General features: G+C 46.1%; 1 protein-coding gene across 2 annotated transcripts in view; it reads right to left on the bottom strand.

Annotated features, from left to right (window-relative positions):
• The window catches only part of LOC137541331 (sterile alpha motif domain-containing protein 9-like), a 67,587-nt gene that overhangs the window by 9,181 nt on the left and 37,020 nt on the right, over positions 1 to 21,386 (bottom strand). The window contains exons 1-2 of one of the 2 annotated variants that reach the window (XM_068262581.1): positions 17,824 to 17,908; positions 12,236 to 12,274 (exon numbers count right to left, since the gene is read on the bottom strand). In XM_068262581.1, the coding sequence (XP_068118682.1) occupies positions 12,236 to 12,239 (4 nt within the window). In that variant the 5' untranslated portion in view covers positions 12,240 to 12,274; positions 17,824 to 17,908. Of the gene's footprint in view, positions 1 to 12,235; positions 12,275 to 17,823; positions 17,909 to 21,386 lie in introns of those variants that run through there. The other variant, XM_068262582.1, reaches the window with a different exon arrangement.

Below are 21,386 nucleotides of genomic sequence, written 5' to 3'. Positions count from 1 at the left end.
GTTGTTAGTGTTTCTTTGGTTCCCGGGAAGGCAACTCACAGTAGTCAGGCCTGAGCCCACTGAGGCCTTGTTTCCATCTATGCGCTTCTGTCCGTTTGTGTCCGCTTTTCAGTTACACATCAATGTTAGAGATGCTGAAAAGCGGACAGAAGCGGATACAACTGCGTCAATGGGCTCAGGCCCTGAGAAACAAGATGACACAAGTAGAAGCACCTTTCAGCTTTTAGTCCAGGGATTTGCAAAACACAGGTAGGGTTTCATTTATCCAGAAAGTCACAGAAAGGTTTGGGTCCACTCACTTCTATGAACATTTGTTGTTCCATATTTTGCAATTATAATATGACTAGTTGACCTAAGCCTGTTTAAACACAGGCTCTAGGTCTCTTCACGCCGCCAATCAGTGCGCTTGTGCGCGTGTGCACATGTCCGCCCGCTTGGCCGGCAGGCCCGCCCTGCGTCCTGTCCCAACGGCTGTCAGTGCTTGACATGCGCAGTAGCGCAAAGCACTGATACAGGGACAAACACAGTGACACTTGTGTTTTATTGTATAGGATATAGGTATGAGAGTAAACACATTTAATCTGCTTGAGGGTGCGGGTTTCAACCAGAAACTAGAACTCCTAAATATTAAGTACACAGCTTTAGGAAGTTTTACCTCAAATCCGAATCCAAAAAGTTTCTCGATTCCTTTGAATCTCGAATCTAACAAATCCTGTACATAATAATTGTGCGATCCGTAAGAATAGCAGTTAGACTTTGAAGATTTGTTAGATTGTAGATTCAAAGGATTTGAGAAAATAGAGAATCTTTTTAGATTCAGATTCAAGGAAATTTGGGATTCATCCCATCTCTAGTTTTAATTTAAGGACACAGTTTTACCAGTCCCCCTGTGCTGAACCCAAATTCTGCAGTACAGTTTTGGGATTTGCACTGGTTTCATGGTATTGAACATTATAATTTATAAAGTTTTGTTTTAGCTTTAGGTCACTAAATGGCCAGTCCTGATTTGCTCTAAGCTTTATTACTTCTAGCAGACTCAAATGTGGATTGCAATGTATGTGTTTATAAGCAAGGTAGAAGACTTTGCTTTTTATGCCTCCTCTGAGAGGAACATAAACATTCAGCAGGAATGTTTAATGATATGGAACCTGGATTCTTTCTGCATGGAAGAGTGACAAAAAGGATGAACTAAGTGGAAACGCCAACTCATCTGTGGCAAGTTAAAGAGAACCTAAACTTAGAGGGATATGGACGTTTCCTTTTAAACAATACCAGTTGCCTGGCAGTCCTGCTGATCTCTTTGGCTGCAATTGTGGCTGAATCACACACCTGAAACAAGCATGCAGCTAATCCAGTCTGACTTCAGTCAGAGCACCTGATCTGCATGCTTGTTGAGGGGTTGTGGCTGAAAGTATTAGAGACACAGGATCAGCAGGGGAGACAGGCAACTGGTATTATTTTAAAAGGAGAAATAAATGTCCTTCTCAGTTTAGGTTCCCTTTAAAGGGATACTGTAGGGGGGTCGGGGGAAAATGAGTTGAAGTTACCCGGGGCTTCTAATGGTCCCCCGATGACATCCTGTGCCCGCGCAGCCACTCCCCAATGCTCCAGCCCCGCCTCTGGCTCACTTCTGGAATTTCAGACTTTAAAGTCAGAAAACCACTGCGCCTGCGTTGCTGTGTCCTCACTCCCGCTGATGTCACCAGGAGTGTACTGCGCAGGCCCAGACCATACTGGGCTTGTGCTATACACTGTTGCTCTGTCTATGTACTGTATCTCCTGTCACAAGACTTCTCATTAATATTGCAAATCCTCTGTTGTCCTCTATTGAGGTTCTGCCTCTATAGGATCTAACACTAAAAACATCCTTCTTAGTGATAATAACATTTTAATTCAGGGTCATGGAGTGTGCAGAAAAACACCTGACATCCATCATCATAATTCTGCACACTGGGCCCTATTCACAAAACTTCTCATAAATGACTAATGTATCACCTAATTACTAAAAATAATCTTTCAGCACATTTATGTAACGATCGGTGGGCGCAGAGAGGTCTGATTACCGGTGACCTGCAGCGTCACGGGGAATACAGACGTATACTAGATTATATGTGATCTGCAGTATCACCGATAATCCAATATACTAGCTAACCTCTGTTCACCGGAGTAGAGTTTAGTGTTTAGGTGTAACAGTAACACTTAGAGGACTAGGCCTCAGTACAGTAAGACGTACTGTACAGATTACTTCCGCAACCCTGAGCTCTCCAAGACGGGAGGAGTCAGACTGCTAGCAGGAAGTATCTTCTGAAAGTCACCCTCAGGCGGAAGGGTTACTAACAAAACGAGGAACCTCCTCCAATGGTGAGGTCGGTTCTCGAGGTCGGACAAGCCAGGTCGTACACACACAGACAGATAAAGTACAAAATCAGGAGGCAGAGGCGGAGTCAAGGTACAGGCAGGGTTCGGCAACAGGGGTATCAGAAATATCGGAGTACAAAATCAGGAGGCAGAGGCGGAGTCAAGGTACAGGCTGGGTTCAGCAACGGAGTATCAGAGATAACGAGGTACAAGGTCAAGGTTCAGAAGGATAGTCGAGGCAGGCAAAGGTCATAACAAATAATCACAATCAAACTAGTACTTTAAGCTATCAACAAATCTAGCTTAGTGTAGGATTACAGCTCCAGCTGGTCCCGGCACACTAACGGATCTGACTAACGGATCTGGGTGCTCCCACGTATGTGAACGCAACGCCAGACAAGGAACAAATGAACAGCTAGCAGTATATATACATCTCCTCTCTCCAGCACCTCCCTAAGTGCTGGACCAATGAGGTGTGGAGCCAGGATCAGCTGACCAGCCTGGTCAGCTGACCCCTTCCTTGCTGCCATATATCCCCTGCCTGAGTGCGCGCGCGCGCGTCACTCTAAAACTAGAGGGACTACGAGTCCCAGCCAGCGCAGCCCCGCTCAGCGGTGACTCCGCAGCGGGGACCTGCGGGCTACTCGCCGCACCCAACGCGGCGGTTTCGCCGCGTTCTGCGGCCTCATGCACGGAGGCAGCCGCCTCATGATGCGAGGAGGCGGCTGCCTCTCCGTGCGAGACAAGGCTGAGTGCGGAAGGAGCCGCCCGCCGCCGGCTCATGGCGGCGGCTCCTCCGCGCTTTCTCACAGTACCCCCCCCCCCCGAGGAGTGGACTCCGGACAGCTCCTTCCAGGTTTCCCTGGATGTGTCGCATGAAACTCTCTCACCAACTCGTCCGCATGCATGCGGTTCCCAGGCACCCATTGCCTCTCCTCAATGCCGTACCCCTTCCAATGTACGAGATATTGCACCGAATTCTGTACAGTACGTGAATCAATTATCTTTTCCACCTCGTATTCAGGTTGGGCATCCACCAAGACAGGAGGGGGAGGAGTGGGACCCACCTGGACCGCTGGCTTAAGAAGGGAAACATGAAAAGACCTTACCCCCCGCATGCTAGTGGGAGGTTCGACAGTATAAGTAACATTGTTGATCTTTTTGGTTATCGGAAATGGACCCACAAACCTGGGACCAAGCTTATTAGAAGGTTGTTTTAGGGCCAAGTGACGTGTGGATACCCAAACCGGGTCTCCTGGTTGGAATCTCCACTCCACCGACCGTCTCTTGTCGGCTTGACCCTTCTGACTCAAGAAGGCCTTCTCCAGGTTATTTCTTACTGTCCCCCACAGGTCCTTGAATGACCTTTGCCAGACCTCCAGGGCTGGAAATGGAGTGGAGGCTATAGGCAATGGGGAAAATTTGGGTGATCTTCCCGTCACTACTTGAAAAGGCGAAAAACCGGAGGACGAGTTTTTTAAATTATTTTGGGCAAATTCTGCAAACGGCAGAAATCTGACCCAATCGTCCTGTGCTTCAGCTACATAACACCTTAAGAACTGCTCTAACGATTGATTTATTCTCTCAGTCTGGCCGTTGGTCTGAGGGTGATATCCAGACGAGAAAGACAGTTTTATGTCCATGAGCTGGCAAAAAGCTTTCCAAAAACGTGAGACGAATTGAACTCCCCTGTCTGAAACTATGTTTTCGGGAATACCGTGCAAACGAAAAACATGCGTAATGAACAACTCGGCCAGTTCTTGAGCGGAGGGGAGTCCTTTCAAAGGTACAAAATGGGCCATTTTGCTAAACCGGTCGACCACGACCCAAATGACCGCCATTCCCTCAGACCTGGGAAGTTCGCCTACAAAATCCATGGACAGGTGGGTCCACGGTTCAGTCGGGGGTGTGCAATGACTGCAAGGTACCGACAGGTGCCAGCCGGGAGGGTTTACTCTTGGCACATGTCACACACTCCTTCACATATTCCTTGCAATCCGCCGCCAGAGAAGGCCACCAGGCGCATCTGGCTACTAAATCTTGTGTTCTGGATGCCCCCGGATGCCCTGCATTCTTATGTGCGTGGAACATCTCCAGAACCTGAAGGCGAAACGGCAGAGGAACGAACAGAACCCCTGCGGGCTTCCCTTCCGGGATGTCCTGCTGAAAGGGACTCAGCGTCTCCCTCCAATCCTCCCAAGTACCAGTGGCTGCCAGTATCAATCTCTGAGGAATAATGGTCTCAGGAACGGAGGGCTGTGCTGTCTCTGCCTCAAAGCATCTGGACAAGGCATCTGCCTTAACATTCTTGCTCCCCGGGGTATATGTAATGATGAAGGTGAACCTGGAGAAAAATAGCGACCATCGAGCCTGACGAGGGCTCAACCTCTTAGCCCCCTCGATGTATTCTAAGTTCTTATGATCGGTGTAAACCGTAATGGTATGCTCAGCTCCTTCTAACCAATGTCGCCATTCCTCGAAAGCTAATTTGATGGCCAGGAGCTCCCTATTACCAATATCATAATTCTTCTCTGCAGGGGAAAACCTGCGAGAGAAATAAGCGCAAGGGTGCATTCTACCCTGCAAGCCTGATCGCTGAGACAGCACAGCCCCCACTCCTACCTCTGAAGCATCCACCTCCACAATGAACGGGAAGGACGTATCCACATGTCTGAGGATGGGTGCTGAACAGAATAGGCCCTTCAGAGTGGAAAAAGCATGTAAAGCCTCAGGAGACCAGTGAGTTGTATCTGCCCCTTTCTTGGTGAGACTTGTAAGGGGAGAAATGACTGTGGAGTACCCCTTTATAAACCGTCTATAGTAATTGGCAAAGCCAAGAAAGCGCTGCAGAGATTTCAACCCCACCGGCTGTGGCCACTCCAGCACAGCCGAAACCTTGGCAGGATCCATTGACAGGCCTGTGGTGGAAATTATATACCCCAAGAAGGCGACGGACGTTACTTCAAAGATACATTTTTCAAGTTTTGCATATAAGGAGTTCTGCCTTAACAGATTCAAAACAAACCTCACATGGTCTCTATGTTCAGAGAGGTTGTTGGAGAAGATAAGAATATCATCAAGATAGACTAAAACAAATTTCCCCAACACCTCTCTAAATACCTCGTTAATGAGTTCCTGGAAGACGGCCGGGGCATTACAGAGCCCAAAGGGCATCACCAGGTACTCGTAATGCCCGTCTGGTGTATTAAAGGCCGTCTTCCACTCATCGCCCTTTCTTATGCGTATCAAGTTATACGCGCCCCGCAAATCTAGTTTAGAGAAGATTTTAGCGTCTGTAATTTGTGTGAACAAATCGTCTATCAGTGGCAGGGGATAGCGGTTCTTGACTGTAATTTTGTTAAGGCCGCGATAATCAATGCAGGGTCGCAGGCCTCCGTCTTTCTTTTTAACAAAAAAGAAACCAGCTCCAGCAGGTGACCGAGACGGCCGAATGAAACCTTTGGCCAAGTTTTCACGTATATAATCCTGCATGGCTACTTTTTCGGGTCCCGACAGGTTGTACAAATGACCCCGGGGAGGTACACATCCTGAACGGAGGTCAATGGGACAATCGAAAGGGCGATGTGGGGGCAACTTGTCTGCTGCCTTGGGACAGAACACATCGGAATACTCGGAATATTGGTCGGGTACCCCCTCCACCTGAATTCTGGTTTGCCCCAGGGTCAACTTCCCCAAACACTGCTGAAAACAACGAGGTGACCAAGTGGTTAACTGCCCTGTGGCCCAGTCTATTTGAGGTGAGTGGAGTTGCAACCAGGGCATGCCTAGGATGATAGTGGAGGTTGACATGTGCAATACAAAAAACGATAATTATTCTCCCATGTAACCGTACAAGGGAGCAGTAACTTCTTTTCCTTAAGGGGTGCAGTTTGTGTGCCTAGGGTGTCACCCCCCACTATTCCTAGGCAAACTCGTTTCCCGACCTGTTAGGACAGTTTCGCACCCTATGCCCTGCTGCTGCACAGTACAGGCACAGCTGTTCTGTCATTCTTCGCCTTCGCTCTACCTGGGTCAGTCTCGACCGACCAATCTGCATTGGTTCGGGCGGCGGCAAGGCTGGGGAGGGAGAGACAGGCGGAGAAGGTGTTACTAGGGGTGTAGCGGACGGTGCCACATATGATGTCACCCTGACACGGTGACTGCCCCTAGCCTGCCTCTGATGGCGCAACCTGCGATCCATTTGGATGGCCGATGATATGGCCTCGTCAACTGTCTTGGGCTCGGGTACTGTTAACATTAAGTCGGAGACCTCCTCCGACAACCCAGACAAGAAGTAATCCATTAAAGCAAAGTTGTCAAATCGAGCCGTGACTGACCACCTACGGAACTCTGCCGCATAATCCTCAACCGAACCTCTGCCTTGCCGCAGGAGTTTGAGCTTCCGCTCAGAGGACGCAGCAAGGTCAGGGTCGTCGTAAATTACGGCCATGGCCTTAAAGAATTCTTCTACTGAGGTCAGAGCTATATCAGTAGAGGGTAGGTTATATGCCCAGGACTGGGAGTCGCCAGTCAGCAACGTTTTAATAAAAATGACCCGTTGGGTCTCAGTCCCGAGGATCGGGGTCTCAATTCAAAATATGATAGCACTCTACTCCTGAAATTCCGGAAGTCAGACTTGTGGCCGGAAAATTTTTCAGGTACAGGCATACGTATGTCAGTACTAGGAGAGGATCGCACTGAATCAACTGACGTCTGGAGGGTTTGCACAGAGCCTGACAGGACATCAATCATAGTCTTGTGGCTACCCAGCACTTGGTTGATGTTTTCCACCGAAGTGGCAAGTGCGCCCAGACGGTCAGTATGTGCGTCCATTTGCATTTTTTGGGTCTGGCGTTCTGTAACGATCGGTGGGCGCAGAGAGGTCTGATTACCGGTGACCTGCAGCGTCACGGGGAATACAGACGTATACTAGATTATATGTGATCTGCAGTATCACCGATAATCCAATATACTAGCTAACCTCTGTTCACCGGAGTAGAGTGTAGTGTTTAGGTGTAACAGTAACACTTAGAGGACTAGGCCTCAGTACAGTAAGACGTACTGTACAGATTACTTCCGCAACCCTGAGCTCTCCAAGACGGGAGGAGTCAGACTGCTAGCAGGAAGTATCTTCTGAAAGTCACCCTCAGGCGGAAGGGTTACTAACAGAACGAGGAACCTCCTCCAATGGTGAGGTCGGTTCTCGAGGTCGGACAAGCCAGGTCGTACACACACAGACAGATAAAGTACAAAATCAGGAGGCAGAGGCGGAGTCAAGGTACAGGCAGGGTTCGGCAACAGGGGTATCAGAAATATCGGAGTACAAAATCAGGAGGCAGAGGCGGAGTCAAGGTACAGGCTGGGTTCAGCAACGGAGTATCAGAGATAACGAGGTACAAGGTCAAGGTTCAGAAGGATAGTCGAGGCAGGCAAAGGTCATAACAAATAATCACAATCAAACTAGTACTTTAAGCTATCAACAAATCTAGCTTAGTGTAGGATTACAGCTCCAGCTGGTCCCGGCACACTAACGGATCTGACTAACGGATCTGGGTGCTCCCACGTATGTGAACGCAACGCCAGACAAGGAACAAATGAACAGCTAGCAGTATATATACATCTCCTCTCTCCAGCACCTCCCTAAGTGCTGGACCAATGAGGTGTGGAGCCAGGATCAGCTGACCAGCCTGGTCAGCTGACCCCTTCCTTGCTGCCATATATCCCCTGCCTGAGTGCGCGCGCGCGCGTCACTCTAAAACTAGAGGGACTACGAGTCCCAGCCAGCGCAGCCCCGCTCAGCGGTGACTCCGCAGCGGGGACCTGCGGGCTACTCGCCGCACCCAACGCGGCGGTTTCGCCGCGTTCTGCGGCCTCATGCACGGAGGCAGCCGCCTCATGATGCGAGGAGGCGGCTGCCTCTCCGTGCGAGACAAGGCTGAGTGCGGAAGGAGCCGCCCGCCGCCGGCTCATGGCGGCGGCTCCTCCGCGCTTTCTCACAATTTACAAGCAAAATGATCACTCAAAGTAAGTTGTTCCTGATTAACTTCATTTCAATATTACTTTTCTAACCTTTATTATATTATATTTTTGCTCTTTGGGAGCTTAAAGAGACACTGAAGCGAAAAAAAAATGATGATATTATGATTTGTATGTGTAGTACAGCTAAGAAAAAAAACATTAAGATCAGATACATCAGTCTAATTGTTTCCAGTACAGGAAGAGTTGAGAAACTCCAGTTGTTATCTCTATGCAAAAAAGCTATTAAGCTCTCCGACTAATAGTCGTGGAGAGGGCTGTTATCTGACTTTTATTATCTCAACTGTAATTGAACTGTTTACTTTTCCTCTGCTAGAGGAGAGGTCATTACTTCACAGACTGCTCTGAAAGACTCATTTTGAATGCTGAGTGTTGTGTAATCTGCACATATTATAGAATGATGCAATGTTAGAAAAAACACTATATACCTGAAAATAAAAATATGAGAATATTTTCTTTGCTGCTAATCTTCTAGTAATTATTCATAGTACACAACCAATTCATTATATCATATATATTTTTTTTCGCTTCAGTGTCTCTTTAAAAAAGTAACGTAGATAAGGTGAGATAAGGTGAAAACAGGTGAAAAAGCTTTGTGAATCATGCCCTATGTGTGAGTTTTCTCTATTACAATAGCAGGTTTTAGGTAGCTAGAGGAACCTCAGTATTAAGTATCTAGAGGGCCCCTGACTGAAAGGAGATCTCGTCCGTGAAATGCAGAGAGCCACGTGAGTAACCTCTCATTTACACTCTGCTCAGGACTCTGCATAGGGAAGGAGGGAGGAGCTTGGGGAGAAGAGTGAGTCACCTTTCTATTATCAGGCGCCTGTAGGTACGTGCCTACCGTGTCTTATGGTAAATCCGGCCCCGGTTTCAGCACTACTACAAGTGGTTTTCTCAGTTCAAATGAAGGCATCCCTAGTATTTATAGTCAATGTATAACCTAACTAAGTATCCATGGTCATCAAAAAACCAAGCAGCAACTGACTTAATATAGGCAAAGTATGTAATATTTATTAATTACGTATCCAAACAAATAAAAACAAATACAAATCTCCAGTGTGGCTGGGAGGGAACAAATAAGTAATCAGATGATAAATAAATGATGAACAGATATCGGGGGTGAGGAAGTAAGCAACAAATCACATATAAATGTACTGGTAAACTGAACAGCACCCACTCCTCAATATAATAATCCTAAGCATAGTGCATATCATACGCTGCCAGTATTGTGAAAATGAATGCCTCACCGTTCCAATAGCACAGACCCTCGCAGCCCCGCCGGAGACAAAGGGACCTCACATGTATCGCACCCCCTACGGTGCTTCTTCGGAGATTCTCTCCGGCGGGGCTGCGAGGGTCTGTGCTATTGGAACGGTGAGGCATTCATTTTCACAATACTGGCAGCGTATGATATGCACTATGCTTAGGATTATTATATTGAGGAGTGGGTGCTGTTCAGTTTACCAGTACATTTATATGTGATTTGTTGCTTACTTCCTCACCCCCGATATCTGTTCATCATTTATTTATCATCTGATTACTTATTTGTTCCCTCCCAGCCACACTGGAGATTTGTATTTGTTTTTATTTGTTTGGATACGTAATTAATAAATATTACATACTTTGCCTATATTAAGTCAGTTGCTGCTTGGTTTTTTGATGACCATGGATACTTAGTTAGGTTATACATTGTGTTATATTTTCCATGGACATGGAATTTTACAAATTGCTCTATTTTTTGATACTATTGTTTAGTATTTATAGTCAGTCACAGTCATTCTATCCATCTGAATGCATACCTTCCAACTTTTTCAGATGAGAAAGCGGGTCGCTTTAAGACACGCCCCAGCCACTCCTCTAATCACACACCCACCACACCCCTAGCCATACATCCCACAAAAAAATCATAACCAAAAGATGTCATTTTTGAATTCAAACCACACTAATCCTTTCTGTCATCAGTTTTTCTTCAGATTACCATTTGAAAGTAAGAAATATATCAATTTAAAGTGAACTGAGCACCATTTTTAGCACCCAGGGCATTTCAATAGCACATGAAAAATGCATGCCAACAATATGTCTCATTATTAAAATAAACTTCCATTTTACCTTTTATTTTACATTCAAAGTAGTTTTATTAGCCTACTTTAGCAGGCCTGCCTGTCCGTCCCCGGCCGCAGAGATTTCAGGAAGCTAATTGTTTTATTGTAGTCATTAACAAAAAGTAAACAATACCTTTTCATCAACAGAGAGAAGTGGGTAATTACGACAGTTTCTTCAAAGAGATTACCTAGAGTGAATGTGTCAAGATAGCATTTCTGACTTCTATAAATAAGGACTGCATGAAGGAGAGGGGGGACATGGCAGCTTCTGTGCCAGGAGAAATTCCAGTGAAAGAAAGGTTGCTTAGTTCCCTTTAAATTATTGGAATAAAGTTTGGGGTCAATTAAACAAATTTTCCAGTAGAAAAATACATATATTTACAGAGATCTGTACATCTGTCCTGAAAGAGGAAGAGTGGGACTTGATTCCCAAAGAGGGACTGTCCCTCCGAAAAACGTGCAGTTGGGAGTTATGCGAATGTCTGGGCCTGAACACAGGCAGAGCATATGCCCATGTATATGATTGGTGGGGTGGAGAAGTGTCTCCACTCTCAGTAAAGATCATTGCATGCAGGAGAAAACTGTACTAGTTACATGGTTGAAAGTGAGAATTGTTATTATACTTCTTGGGGGAAAAATATCAATAAATGAATAAAGGAGAACCCTTAAAAACAACCCAAAGCTCTCCTTCCTTTAACTTTTAATTTATTAATAACAGGGCCGGTTCTAGACTTTTTGCTGCCTGAGGCAAACTTGTGAGGATGCCCCCCCACCCCCCACCCCCTTCTCGATTTGGAATGATAGCACAGCACCTGACAATTTATTCTGCTTCATTTAAAGAGAGTCTGAAGCGAGAATAAATCTCGCTTCAGACCTCATAGTTAGCAGGGGCATGTGTGCCCCTGCTAAAACGCCGCTATCCCGCGGCTAAACGGGGGTCCCTTCACCCCCAAATCCCCTCTGTACATCGCGGAATCTCCTCCGCATTGGGGCAGGGCTAACCGCCGCAGCCCTGCCTCCCGCGCGTCTATCAGACGCGTACCTCCGCCTCTCCCCCGCCCCTTTCAGTCTTCCTTCACTGAGAGGGGCGGGGGAGAGGCGGCGATGCGCGTCTGATAGACGCGACTGGAGGCAGGGCTGCAGCCGTTAGCCTTGCCTCCAGGAAGAGCAAAATTTACGACCAATTTGGTCGTTGATTTTGCAAAGGGGTTAGGGGTGAAGGGACCCCCGTTTAGCCGCGGGATAGCGGCGTTTTAGCAGAGCTCTGAAGCGAGAATTATTCTCGCTTCAGTGTCTCTTTAATGTTCTCAGTCAGCAAGGGAGCATATGCAACAACTTGAGACATGACATGCTGCAGAATCTGTGACAAACAAGCTGCTCAGCTCACCCTTAGCCAGTTGGCCGTCCTCCATTTCTCCACAGTCAGGACAGCAGTGCCACCTCCTCCTTTCTGCTGTGTGAGTCAAATGAAACACTGCTGCTCTCCTGCCTCCCCCCTCCTCACTCACGGTCAGACTCCTCACACAGCACAACAAGCTGCTTTTCCTCAATTATAACCTCTTCACCTCGCTTTCATCTCGCTTCTCTTCCTACTCTGACTACATGCTGTTAATGTAAGCACACAGTACAATCATGCCGCCCCTGTAAATCTCTGCACCTCTTCACCTTGCTTCATGAGAGAACCGGTTGTGATTAATAACAATGAACATTCTGAGTAATGAACCATTGGTACTTACCCATTATTCATTCTTTCATTTTGTCTTCTTGTCATTTATCTGCAAAAAATGTAAAATACATTGCATAAAATGTATTAATGAACAAATGTGAAATACAAACTGTCACAGTGGTATTCAAGCATTCTGACAGTTTGTGGTTCCTACTCAGGGGCAAACCCAGGATTTTCAAGGGGGCAGGGGTATTGCTGAAAAGTCTCCCTCAGCCACGCACAATACAGTATAATAATATGGTAGGACAATGCTGGGTACACATAATGCTATTTCCCATCCGACAACGGGATCGATCAGGAGCAGTTTGGATACAGATAATAATGACAGCCGATATTGGTAATGAAAGGGAAAGTGAAGCATTCACACAGCAGGGCACAGGGCTGTGCTCATACCCGACTCTGTAAGTTCCCCAGAGCTGCTCCATGCTCTATACACACACTGCTGCTCCATGCTCTGTACAAACACTGCTGCTCCATGCTCTGTACACACACTGCTGCTCCATGCTCTGTACACACGCTGCTGCTCCATGCTCTGTACACACACTGCTGCTCCATGCTCTGTACACACACTGCTGCTCCATGCTTTGTGCACACACTGCTGCTCCATGCTCTGTGCACACACTGCTGCTCCATGCTCTGTGCACACACTGCTGCTCCATGCTCTGTGCACACACTGCTGCTCCATGCTCTGTGCACACACTGCTGCTCCATGCTCTGTGCACACACTGCTGCTCCATGCTCTGTACAAACACTGCTGCTCCATGCTCTGTACACACACTGCTGCTCCATGCTCTGTACACACGCTGCTGCTCCATGCTCTGTACACACACTGCTGCTCCATGCTCTGTACACACACTGCTGCTCCATGCTCTGTACACACACTGCTGCTCCATGCTCTGTACACACACTTCTGCTCAATGCTTTGTTCACACACTGCTGCTCCATGCTCTGTACACACACTGCTGCTCCATGCTCTGTACACACACTGCTGCTCCATGCTCTGTACACACACTGCTGCTCCATGCTCTGTACACACGCTGCTGCTCCATGCTGTGTACACACACTGCTGCTCCATGCTGTGTACACACACTGCTGCTCCATGCTCTGTACACACACTGCTGCTCAATGCTCTGTACACACACTGCTGCTGTTCCATGCTCTGCACACACCCTGCTGCTCCATGCTCTGTACACACACTGCTGCTCCATGCTCTGTACACACACTGCTGCTCCATGCTCTGTACACACACTGCTGCTCCATGCTGTGTACACACACTGCTGCTCCATGCTGTGTACACACACTGCTGCTCCATGCTCTGTACACACACTGCTGCTCAATGCTCTGTACACACACTGCTGCTCCATGCTCTATACACACACTGCTGCTCCATGCTCTATACACACACTGCTGATCCATGCTCTGTACACACACTGCTGCTCCATGCTGTGTACACACACTGCTGCTCCATGCTCTGTACACACGCTGCTGCTCCATGCTCTGTACACACACTGCTGCTCCATGCTCTGTACACACACTGCTGCTCCATGCTGTGTACACACACTGCTGCTCCATGCTCTGTACACACGCTGCTGCTCCATGCTCTGTGCACACACTGCTGCTCCATGCTCTGTGCACACGCTGCTGCTCCATGCTCTGTACACACGCTGCTGCTCCGTGCTCTGTACACACGCTGCTGCTCCGTGCTCTGTACACACGCTGCTGCTCCATGCTCTGTACACGCTGCTGCTCCATGCTCTGTACACACGCTGCTGCTCCGTGCTCTGTACACACGCTGCTGCTCCATGCTCTGTACACACAGTACTGCTCCATCCAAAGTTAACAGTAGCAGGGAAATAAAGGGGGCGGTGCTGTGAACTGCAGGATACCTGCAGTTATTCTGGTGTCTCAACTTGTGCCAATTACCTTTTCCATGTTTTGGGGATGTGGGAGGAAACTGGAGTGCCCGGAGAAAACCCACACAGACACAGGAAGAACATATAAAACCTTGCAGACATTGCCCCGGCTGGGATTCGAACCAGGAATCCAGTGCTGAAAGGCAAGAACGCAGGGGCTTAACTAGAAATCACTGCCCCCCCCCTGCAAAATTTTGGATGCCCCCCCCTTCGCTTTCTGCACAGGTAAACTGAGAACCAATGTTATTCAGTTGGCTAGTGCACAGGTGAATGTGTGTTCCCCATACAGACAGCAGTGAAGCACTGCACGCATTTTCTCTATCAATTACATTAGCTTCTGTAAAAAAAAGTGCATGTTTTCACACATCCAGACACACTGGGGGCTCGATTCACAAAGCCGTGATAAATGCTATCACAGCAGTTATCACATGATCTGCCGCATGCAAAGTTTTTCACGTGCACAGCGTTACTTTACATCATAAGCGAAGGTTTGTGCATGATCACGTACGCGGTTCACTTGAAACGTGCACGTGATCGCGCACAAACCTTTGCTTATTCCCGGGAAGTAACACTGTGCGCGTGAAAACCTTTGCGCGCGGCAGATCATGTGATAACTGCTGTGATAGCAGTTATCTCACTTTAGTGAATCAAGCCCTCAGTGTGCAGAAAGAGCATAGAGAAAACCCAGCCTCAGCTTATTACACTCACTCTGTCCTCCTGGCTCTGCAGACTTCTCCAGCATCACTACAGTACATAGCACTTGGGGAGGGGTAGAGAGGTTGGGTGGGGAGCGGCGCTGTACACAAGACCCTTATGTGATTCCTTATCAGTGGCTGAGCAGATGCAGTCATTAGAACAAGTGTGCAGCGAACAGAAAGGTTTATTTTATCTCCATGCCCTTAGTTGTCAATCTCTCAGTTGACAGGGAAAATAAACTTCTCCCTCTACTGGGCTCCCTGCGGCTTCTGGGCCCCCTGTGGCTGCATCCCTTGCAAGGTCTATTGTTACGCCCCTTCAAGAGCGCTAATCAGTACGCCACCGTGCTGCCCATTTAACCCTAAAACTAGTTACTACTCCTATGTATAATGACAAGGCTCCTTTTTATGAAATACCACCAATACATGGAGACATGCTGTATATAGTGATATGCAAACATCCCCTCCTTAAAACTGCACCATGCACATTGCCACATAGTATACCGTTCAATAGTGGTATCAGAGATGTTTCTGAATATTTTGGTGCCTTAGGCAAGATACTCAATGCCTCCTCCCTTTCCCACTAATAAAACTGTACAAAACAATTATTATTGTACAACAAAAATATAAAAACTAATATAACTGTTTTGTGCGTAAAAAGGGAGATTGGCATTATTAGCAAAACATTGTTCCCTGAGATTACTTAGGTTTACTTGCATGCATTTTTTCCATGGGTATTGTTGTCGACACATTCTTTATTCTGCTGAGGGTGTGGACACTCACTGAAGGCATAACCAGTTTGTGGACATAAATGACAGATATACAGATAACATTCCCGTCACTGCTAGCTGGCCATACAATTAGAGATTTCAAACCAATGTTCCAAAACAATCAATTCCTTTCAGAAAGGAATCTATTCCTACTGCACACATCGATTTGTAATAGATTCCAGCAGGGATTCGGCCTATCGACCATCTCCACCACTCCTGCCCTGCCCCAATTGGCCTAGATTTTCCGTCCTGTCCAATCAAAACTTTTCATTGATTTTTGGGCAAAATTGATTGAATTAACAATGAATCAATTCCAATGCGATTCAATGAGCGCTGATTTCCACTGGGAGGCTTTGCTGTGTAGCCGCAGCCTTATTCACTAGTCATGCCACGCACGGCTTAGGGATTTGGCTGCATGCTACATAAATCTGCAGCATGCCATCCACATTTGCAACAAAGTATGATTTGTATGGCAAGCCATGTTATAGACAGGCAGCATTTCGCCTTGCAGCTCACACGCGGGGAAACGCGCAAATTGGTGTATAGTGTAAACGGGCCCTTAAAGTGATCAAGTCTGCAGGGAATCGAATGAGAAAATCGATGTGTGTATGGGCACGTTAAGAGATACCAGAGCTGAAAGCTCTTGTAAAAAGTGAAGCTGTACTGGGTAGGAGGCCTTAATCAAATACTCACCTCGCCTTCCATTCCCCTCCGTCTCCCACCATTCTCCTCCAGTAAGTCCCGTTCTGGGTGACTCCAAACCCGGACATACTGCGCTGCACATGCACTCGCTCCCCTGTGGCCGCGTAGTGATGTCACAGGACAAGAGCGCACTCACTCCTGCATCCCGGCGTGACGTGGGGGGAGCGCGCGCGCTCCTGTCCTGTGACATGACACGACACAGCCACAGGTGAGCAGAAAGGACGGGGCACAGTATGTCTGAGTTTGGAGTCACCCCAGTCGCCCAGGAGAACAGGATTGACTGGAGGAGAATGGAGGGGGATGGAGGGGAGCGGGAGGCGCGGTGAGTATTTGATTATGCCCCCCTACCCAGTAAAGCTTTTTTACCAGAGCCGAAACTTAAGTAACCTTTCTATGTGCAGAATATTACGCTGTCCATCTCCCTCTAGACCGTTACATACTGTATTCTACAGACAATTCCAATGCAAGCCTCTCTAGAAAACTGCAGAACATTGCTCTTTCTACCTACCTTCCTACTACCTGACAGATACACTGTGTATTCTTCAGGTGATCTCATTACTAACCTTTCCAGAGATCTACACAGGGCCAGCGCTACCATAGAGGCAGGGGAGGCAATTGCCCCAGGGCCCCAGAGCTTGTAGGGACCCCCAGTGGCTACAAGAGGAAAAACATTTTTTTCAAAAAGACCTTATAGTTTGAGAAAATCGATTTTAAAGTTTCAAAGTAAAAAAAATACACATTTAAAAACCCGCTGACTTTAACGGTTAATAGCAAATCCACCTTAAATGCTAGAAACCCTAAATTTGCAGGATATGTTAAGGAGATCATTAGGAATAAGAGGAAAAAAACTAATTTTCAAAAAGACCTTATAGTTTTTGAGAAAATCGATTTTTCAAAGTTTCGAAGGAAAAAAGTATACTTTTAAATGCGGTAAATGTCACTTTTAGTAGCAAACCTAACAGTAGTGTAATTTTACATACATCAAACGAAAGCGCAATAAATTTCCTGACGGGGTTTCCAGGGAGTCTATACGCAGCGCTTTGGCCAGGGATCGCTACACAGCCGCAATATGACTGTATGAAGATCCCTGGCATTTTTTCTTATTTTCCCAATTTTTTTTTTTTATGTTTAGAGTGTGGGAAAAAAATTGTTTTCAATTATGTGGGGCCCCCCCTCCTAAAACTTTTTAACCCCTTGTCCCCATGCAGGCTGGGATAGCCAGAATGTGGAGCTGTAACCGATTGGGGCTTCACACCCTGACTATACCAGCTGCAAAAATGGTCCCTTAATGTTGAGGCCCCCCCAGGTTTATTTTGCCCTGAGGCCCCATTATTGCTTAAACCGGCCCTGGATCTACATTGCTCTGTCCTATCTACCGCCTGTCATACACTGTATAGTATATACTGCAGATTATTCCATTGCTGACCTCTTTTTTTTTATCTGCACAACATTGTCTTGTGCTGTCTGATCTGGCAGTATAATACGACTTTGGTGACATGCACTGTGTTGGTCACTTACATTTCATTCAGCTGCGTCCATCTTAGCTGCGTCCCCCTTGTAATGTGAGACTCTTCCTACTCTGGGCTTGACTGTGATCCTCCTTTTTCTAGTTTCGTTTTCTTGCTTTGGCTGGAAAGTATGGGTGGAGCAAAGGGAACACGTACTAAGGCAAGCTTCATGAATGCTGTTGATAACAACAGCAAAGATTGGTTGTCACGTATTACATTGGTAAATTTAACAATGAAAAGGGTTGTTTTACACTGAAAATTGCAAAACGCAGTCGCAAACTCAATGCTATATCTTTGAGGCTTTCTTCACATCTAAAATCAAAATCGCAAACACCAGTGATTTTCAAATTTTTTGCATGTTTTTTTCGCCTCCTGGCGCTCCACTGCGTGCTCAGATTTTGTGTACAGCGCTTTTTAAAGCGATTTTGCAGAGCGATTTGTTTTATCACTTACTGACGCAAGTCAGGAAGTGAACTCTTTCAATGCATTTATGAATCAAAGCGCAAATCGCTGCACAGATCGATTTTGTGGGCTTTTTGCGCTTTTCTTATACCTTCCATTGTAGCAAAAACACCCTAAAAATGGTACATGCAGCACTTTGCTGAGCGGAAAGCAAACGAAACGCAGTGATATGAACTGTCCCATAAGGATTCATTGCACTAGCGATTTTAGGGTGTTTTTTAAAATCGCCTGCGCTCAAAAAAAATTAAAAACAATGGTGCATGAGCCATGCAGTTTAGTTAGGAGGGGGGCAGATGAGAGGGAATATCCTGCACGCTGGTGCCCCCTGCTGGTCATATAGCCATTGTCTATATGCAACTGAAGCCCTCTCCAACTAATTGGCTGACTGGCTCAGCTTCTGCTTGATTATCACTGCAAGCTAGGTGTATTATGTGTGCACTTCTCATTGGCTTATAAGCAGCCTGCAGGCTTTATAAAGCAGCAGAGAACTGTTTGGGAGTGAGTTTCTCCAATTGTGTGTTTGGTGCGCTCAAAAAAAAAACGCAAAACGCCCTAGGAGTGAACAAGCCCTGAGAGACTTCAAAATGTGTTTTTTCCGCAGTTGCATTTTGGGATTTTCCTGTAGCATGCAGGACATTTGCAATCGGACGAAATAGAACCACAATTGGATCGCACTAGTATAAAAGGGTTACAGTGATTTTCAACATTTTAAAGATGTTCATGGTTTGCATGTTATCAAAAACGGATCAAAAAATGCAGCAAATCACATAAAGTATAGTATTAAGGGGTCCTAATATCATAAGACAGGAATGTGGAATATAAAACCAAATTGGTCAAAATATTATGCGTTTATACAGTTGAATTTTGTTTTAGCCAGCAGGATATTCTAGATTTTATGGGCTTGTTCACACTGCAGGCGTTTTCGTTTAGTTTTTTTTTCAAATTGCCCCCCGACCATGTGGACAATGAGAAGGTTCATATTAGCGCAGGTCGTGCGCAAAACGCTCACAAAATCGCTTTGTGTAGCGATTGCGTTCACGTTTTTAAGAATAAATACATGGTATTTATTATTTTCCGGGTCAAAGAATTCACTTCCTGACTTGCGTCAGAAAAACAAAAGTTTGCTTTCCTAAAACAGAAAGAATTTGCGATAATTCAGGTTGGAGTGAGCTTGAGATGTCTCCCAGAGCAACACTGCTGAATATATGCAAATTAGCCATTGACTTGCGTCAGGGGGTGAATTACAAAACCACTCAGAAATACCGCTTAGAAAACCGCTAAGCACAAAAACAAATCGCCTACCCAAGCACCAGGAATCAAAAAAAAATATGCGTCAAAAAACGCCCACCGCTAACGGCCACACGAACAGAACGCAATGTGAACAAGGTCTAAAGGGCCCATTCACACTAGAAGTGCTTTTCTAACCTTTTTGCGATTGGCTAGCATTTTATAAAACTTCACTTTCATTAAAATCCCGGAAAAATCACCGCGATTTCGACCGTGAAAATCACGGCGATTTTTCCATGATTTTTACCGCGATTTTCTAGTGTGAATGGTCCGCTAAAGCCCTTTTTCACTAGCAATCGCAATCACAAATCACAAACGCCAGCGATTGCGATTTTTCATTAATTTTGTTATGTGATTGCGATTTTTCATTTGCATTGCATTATCCCTCTTAAAATCGCTCCAGAAAGCGATTGCAATTTACAAATTAAATCACTATAGTGGAAAATACTTCTCATGATTTCTATGATAAAGTAGCAACTCTAGCGATCAAAAAATCGCTAGCGATTTGCGATTTTGCGATTCAGCTGTGTAGTGGAAAAAGGCCCTAACTGTGAAGTACCCCTTTCTAAATGGATGAGAAAAAAAACTTAATTCCTCCAGATGCAGATCATGCCCCTTGTCCTACAACCCTAGGGACAAAAAGCTCATCTGCCAAGCTTTTGTCTTGCCCTCTGATGTATTTATACATGTTAATCAAGTCACCTCCCAGTTGCCTTTTTTCCAAGCTAAATAAACCCAGTTTGTGCTAACATTACTTGGTTAGTAAGATAATCCATCAATTTGTTTAATTTAGTTGCCCGTCTTTGTACCCGTTCTAGAAGGTCAATGTCCATTCTATAGTGTGGTGCCCAAAACTGTATCCAGATGTGGCCTCAAAAGGGACTGATACAGCGGGAATAGTATATAAGCACCTCAAAGATGGCTACATTACTCTGTATTCAGTCTACTAAATCATTAATACATTGAAAAGAATTGGACCAAGTACTGACCCTTTCGGTACCCCACTGCCAATAGTTTACCATTTTGAGTATGTCCTGTTTACCCACCACTCTTTATCTTGTATCCCATATTTATTTCCTTTTATACAATACCAGTTGCCTGGCTGCCCTGCTAACATTCCATGCATCAGTAGTGTCTAAATAATCCACTTTGAATAAACATATGACACATCCAGTCAAACATCAGCCTGAAACATCTGATCTGCATACTTGTTCAGGGCCTATGGATAAAGTATAAGGCGTAGAGGATCTGCAGGATAGCCAGGCAAATTGCATTGTTTAAAATGAAATAAATATGGCAGCTTCCATATCCTTCTCACTTCAGGTGTTTTTTTATACCCTAACAGAAGGTCTCATGTGTTCCTCATTGACCCGCTAATACACAGTAGAATTAATGGTGCATTCTATGAGTGTAAGCTGGCCAGTTCCTGGCCATCGGAGCCATCTGTGAAGGAAGATGACTCACAAGTCATCAATCTAACAGGAGAAATCATTCCCCATCCATACCTTATGCTGTTGTCCATAGGGTTGGGCTTTTGTCCTACGCATAATGCAGATATATTTGAGACTGTTGTGGACTTGCACCTCTTTGGTCGCAAGATCCTACTGCAATTTCTGTATGATAATTCTCGAAAGCAGTTAATGCTAACCCGGGACGACAGACCTTGGTCGGATGAGGATATGATAGCTCTACAGTCACTACATGAGCTAGCCCTGGAGAACTCTGCTTCAACCGAGGACACAGATATGGCTCCTTTTGGGCCGGGCCCCCGGTTCTTCCTTCCTCGACTGGATGATGTCGGGTTGAGAAACAGGTCACACAAAT

Source organism: Hyperolius riggenbachi, chromosome 12, assembly GCF_040937935.1.
Source record: "Hyperolius riggenbachi isolate aHypRig1 chromosome 12, aHypRig1.pri, whole genome shotgun sequence".
Classification (NCBI taxonomy): Eukaryota; Metazoa; Chordata; class Amphibia; order Anura; family Hyperoliidae; genus Hyperolius; species Hyperolius riggenbachi.
The sequence above is the reverse complement of the archived record's forward strand: the minus strand, read 5'-3'. Positions and strand labels throughout refer to the sequence as shown.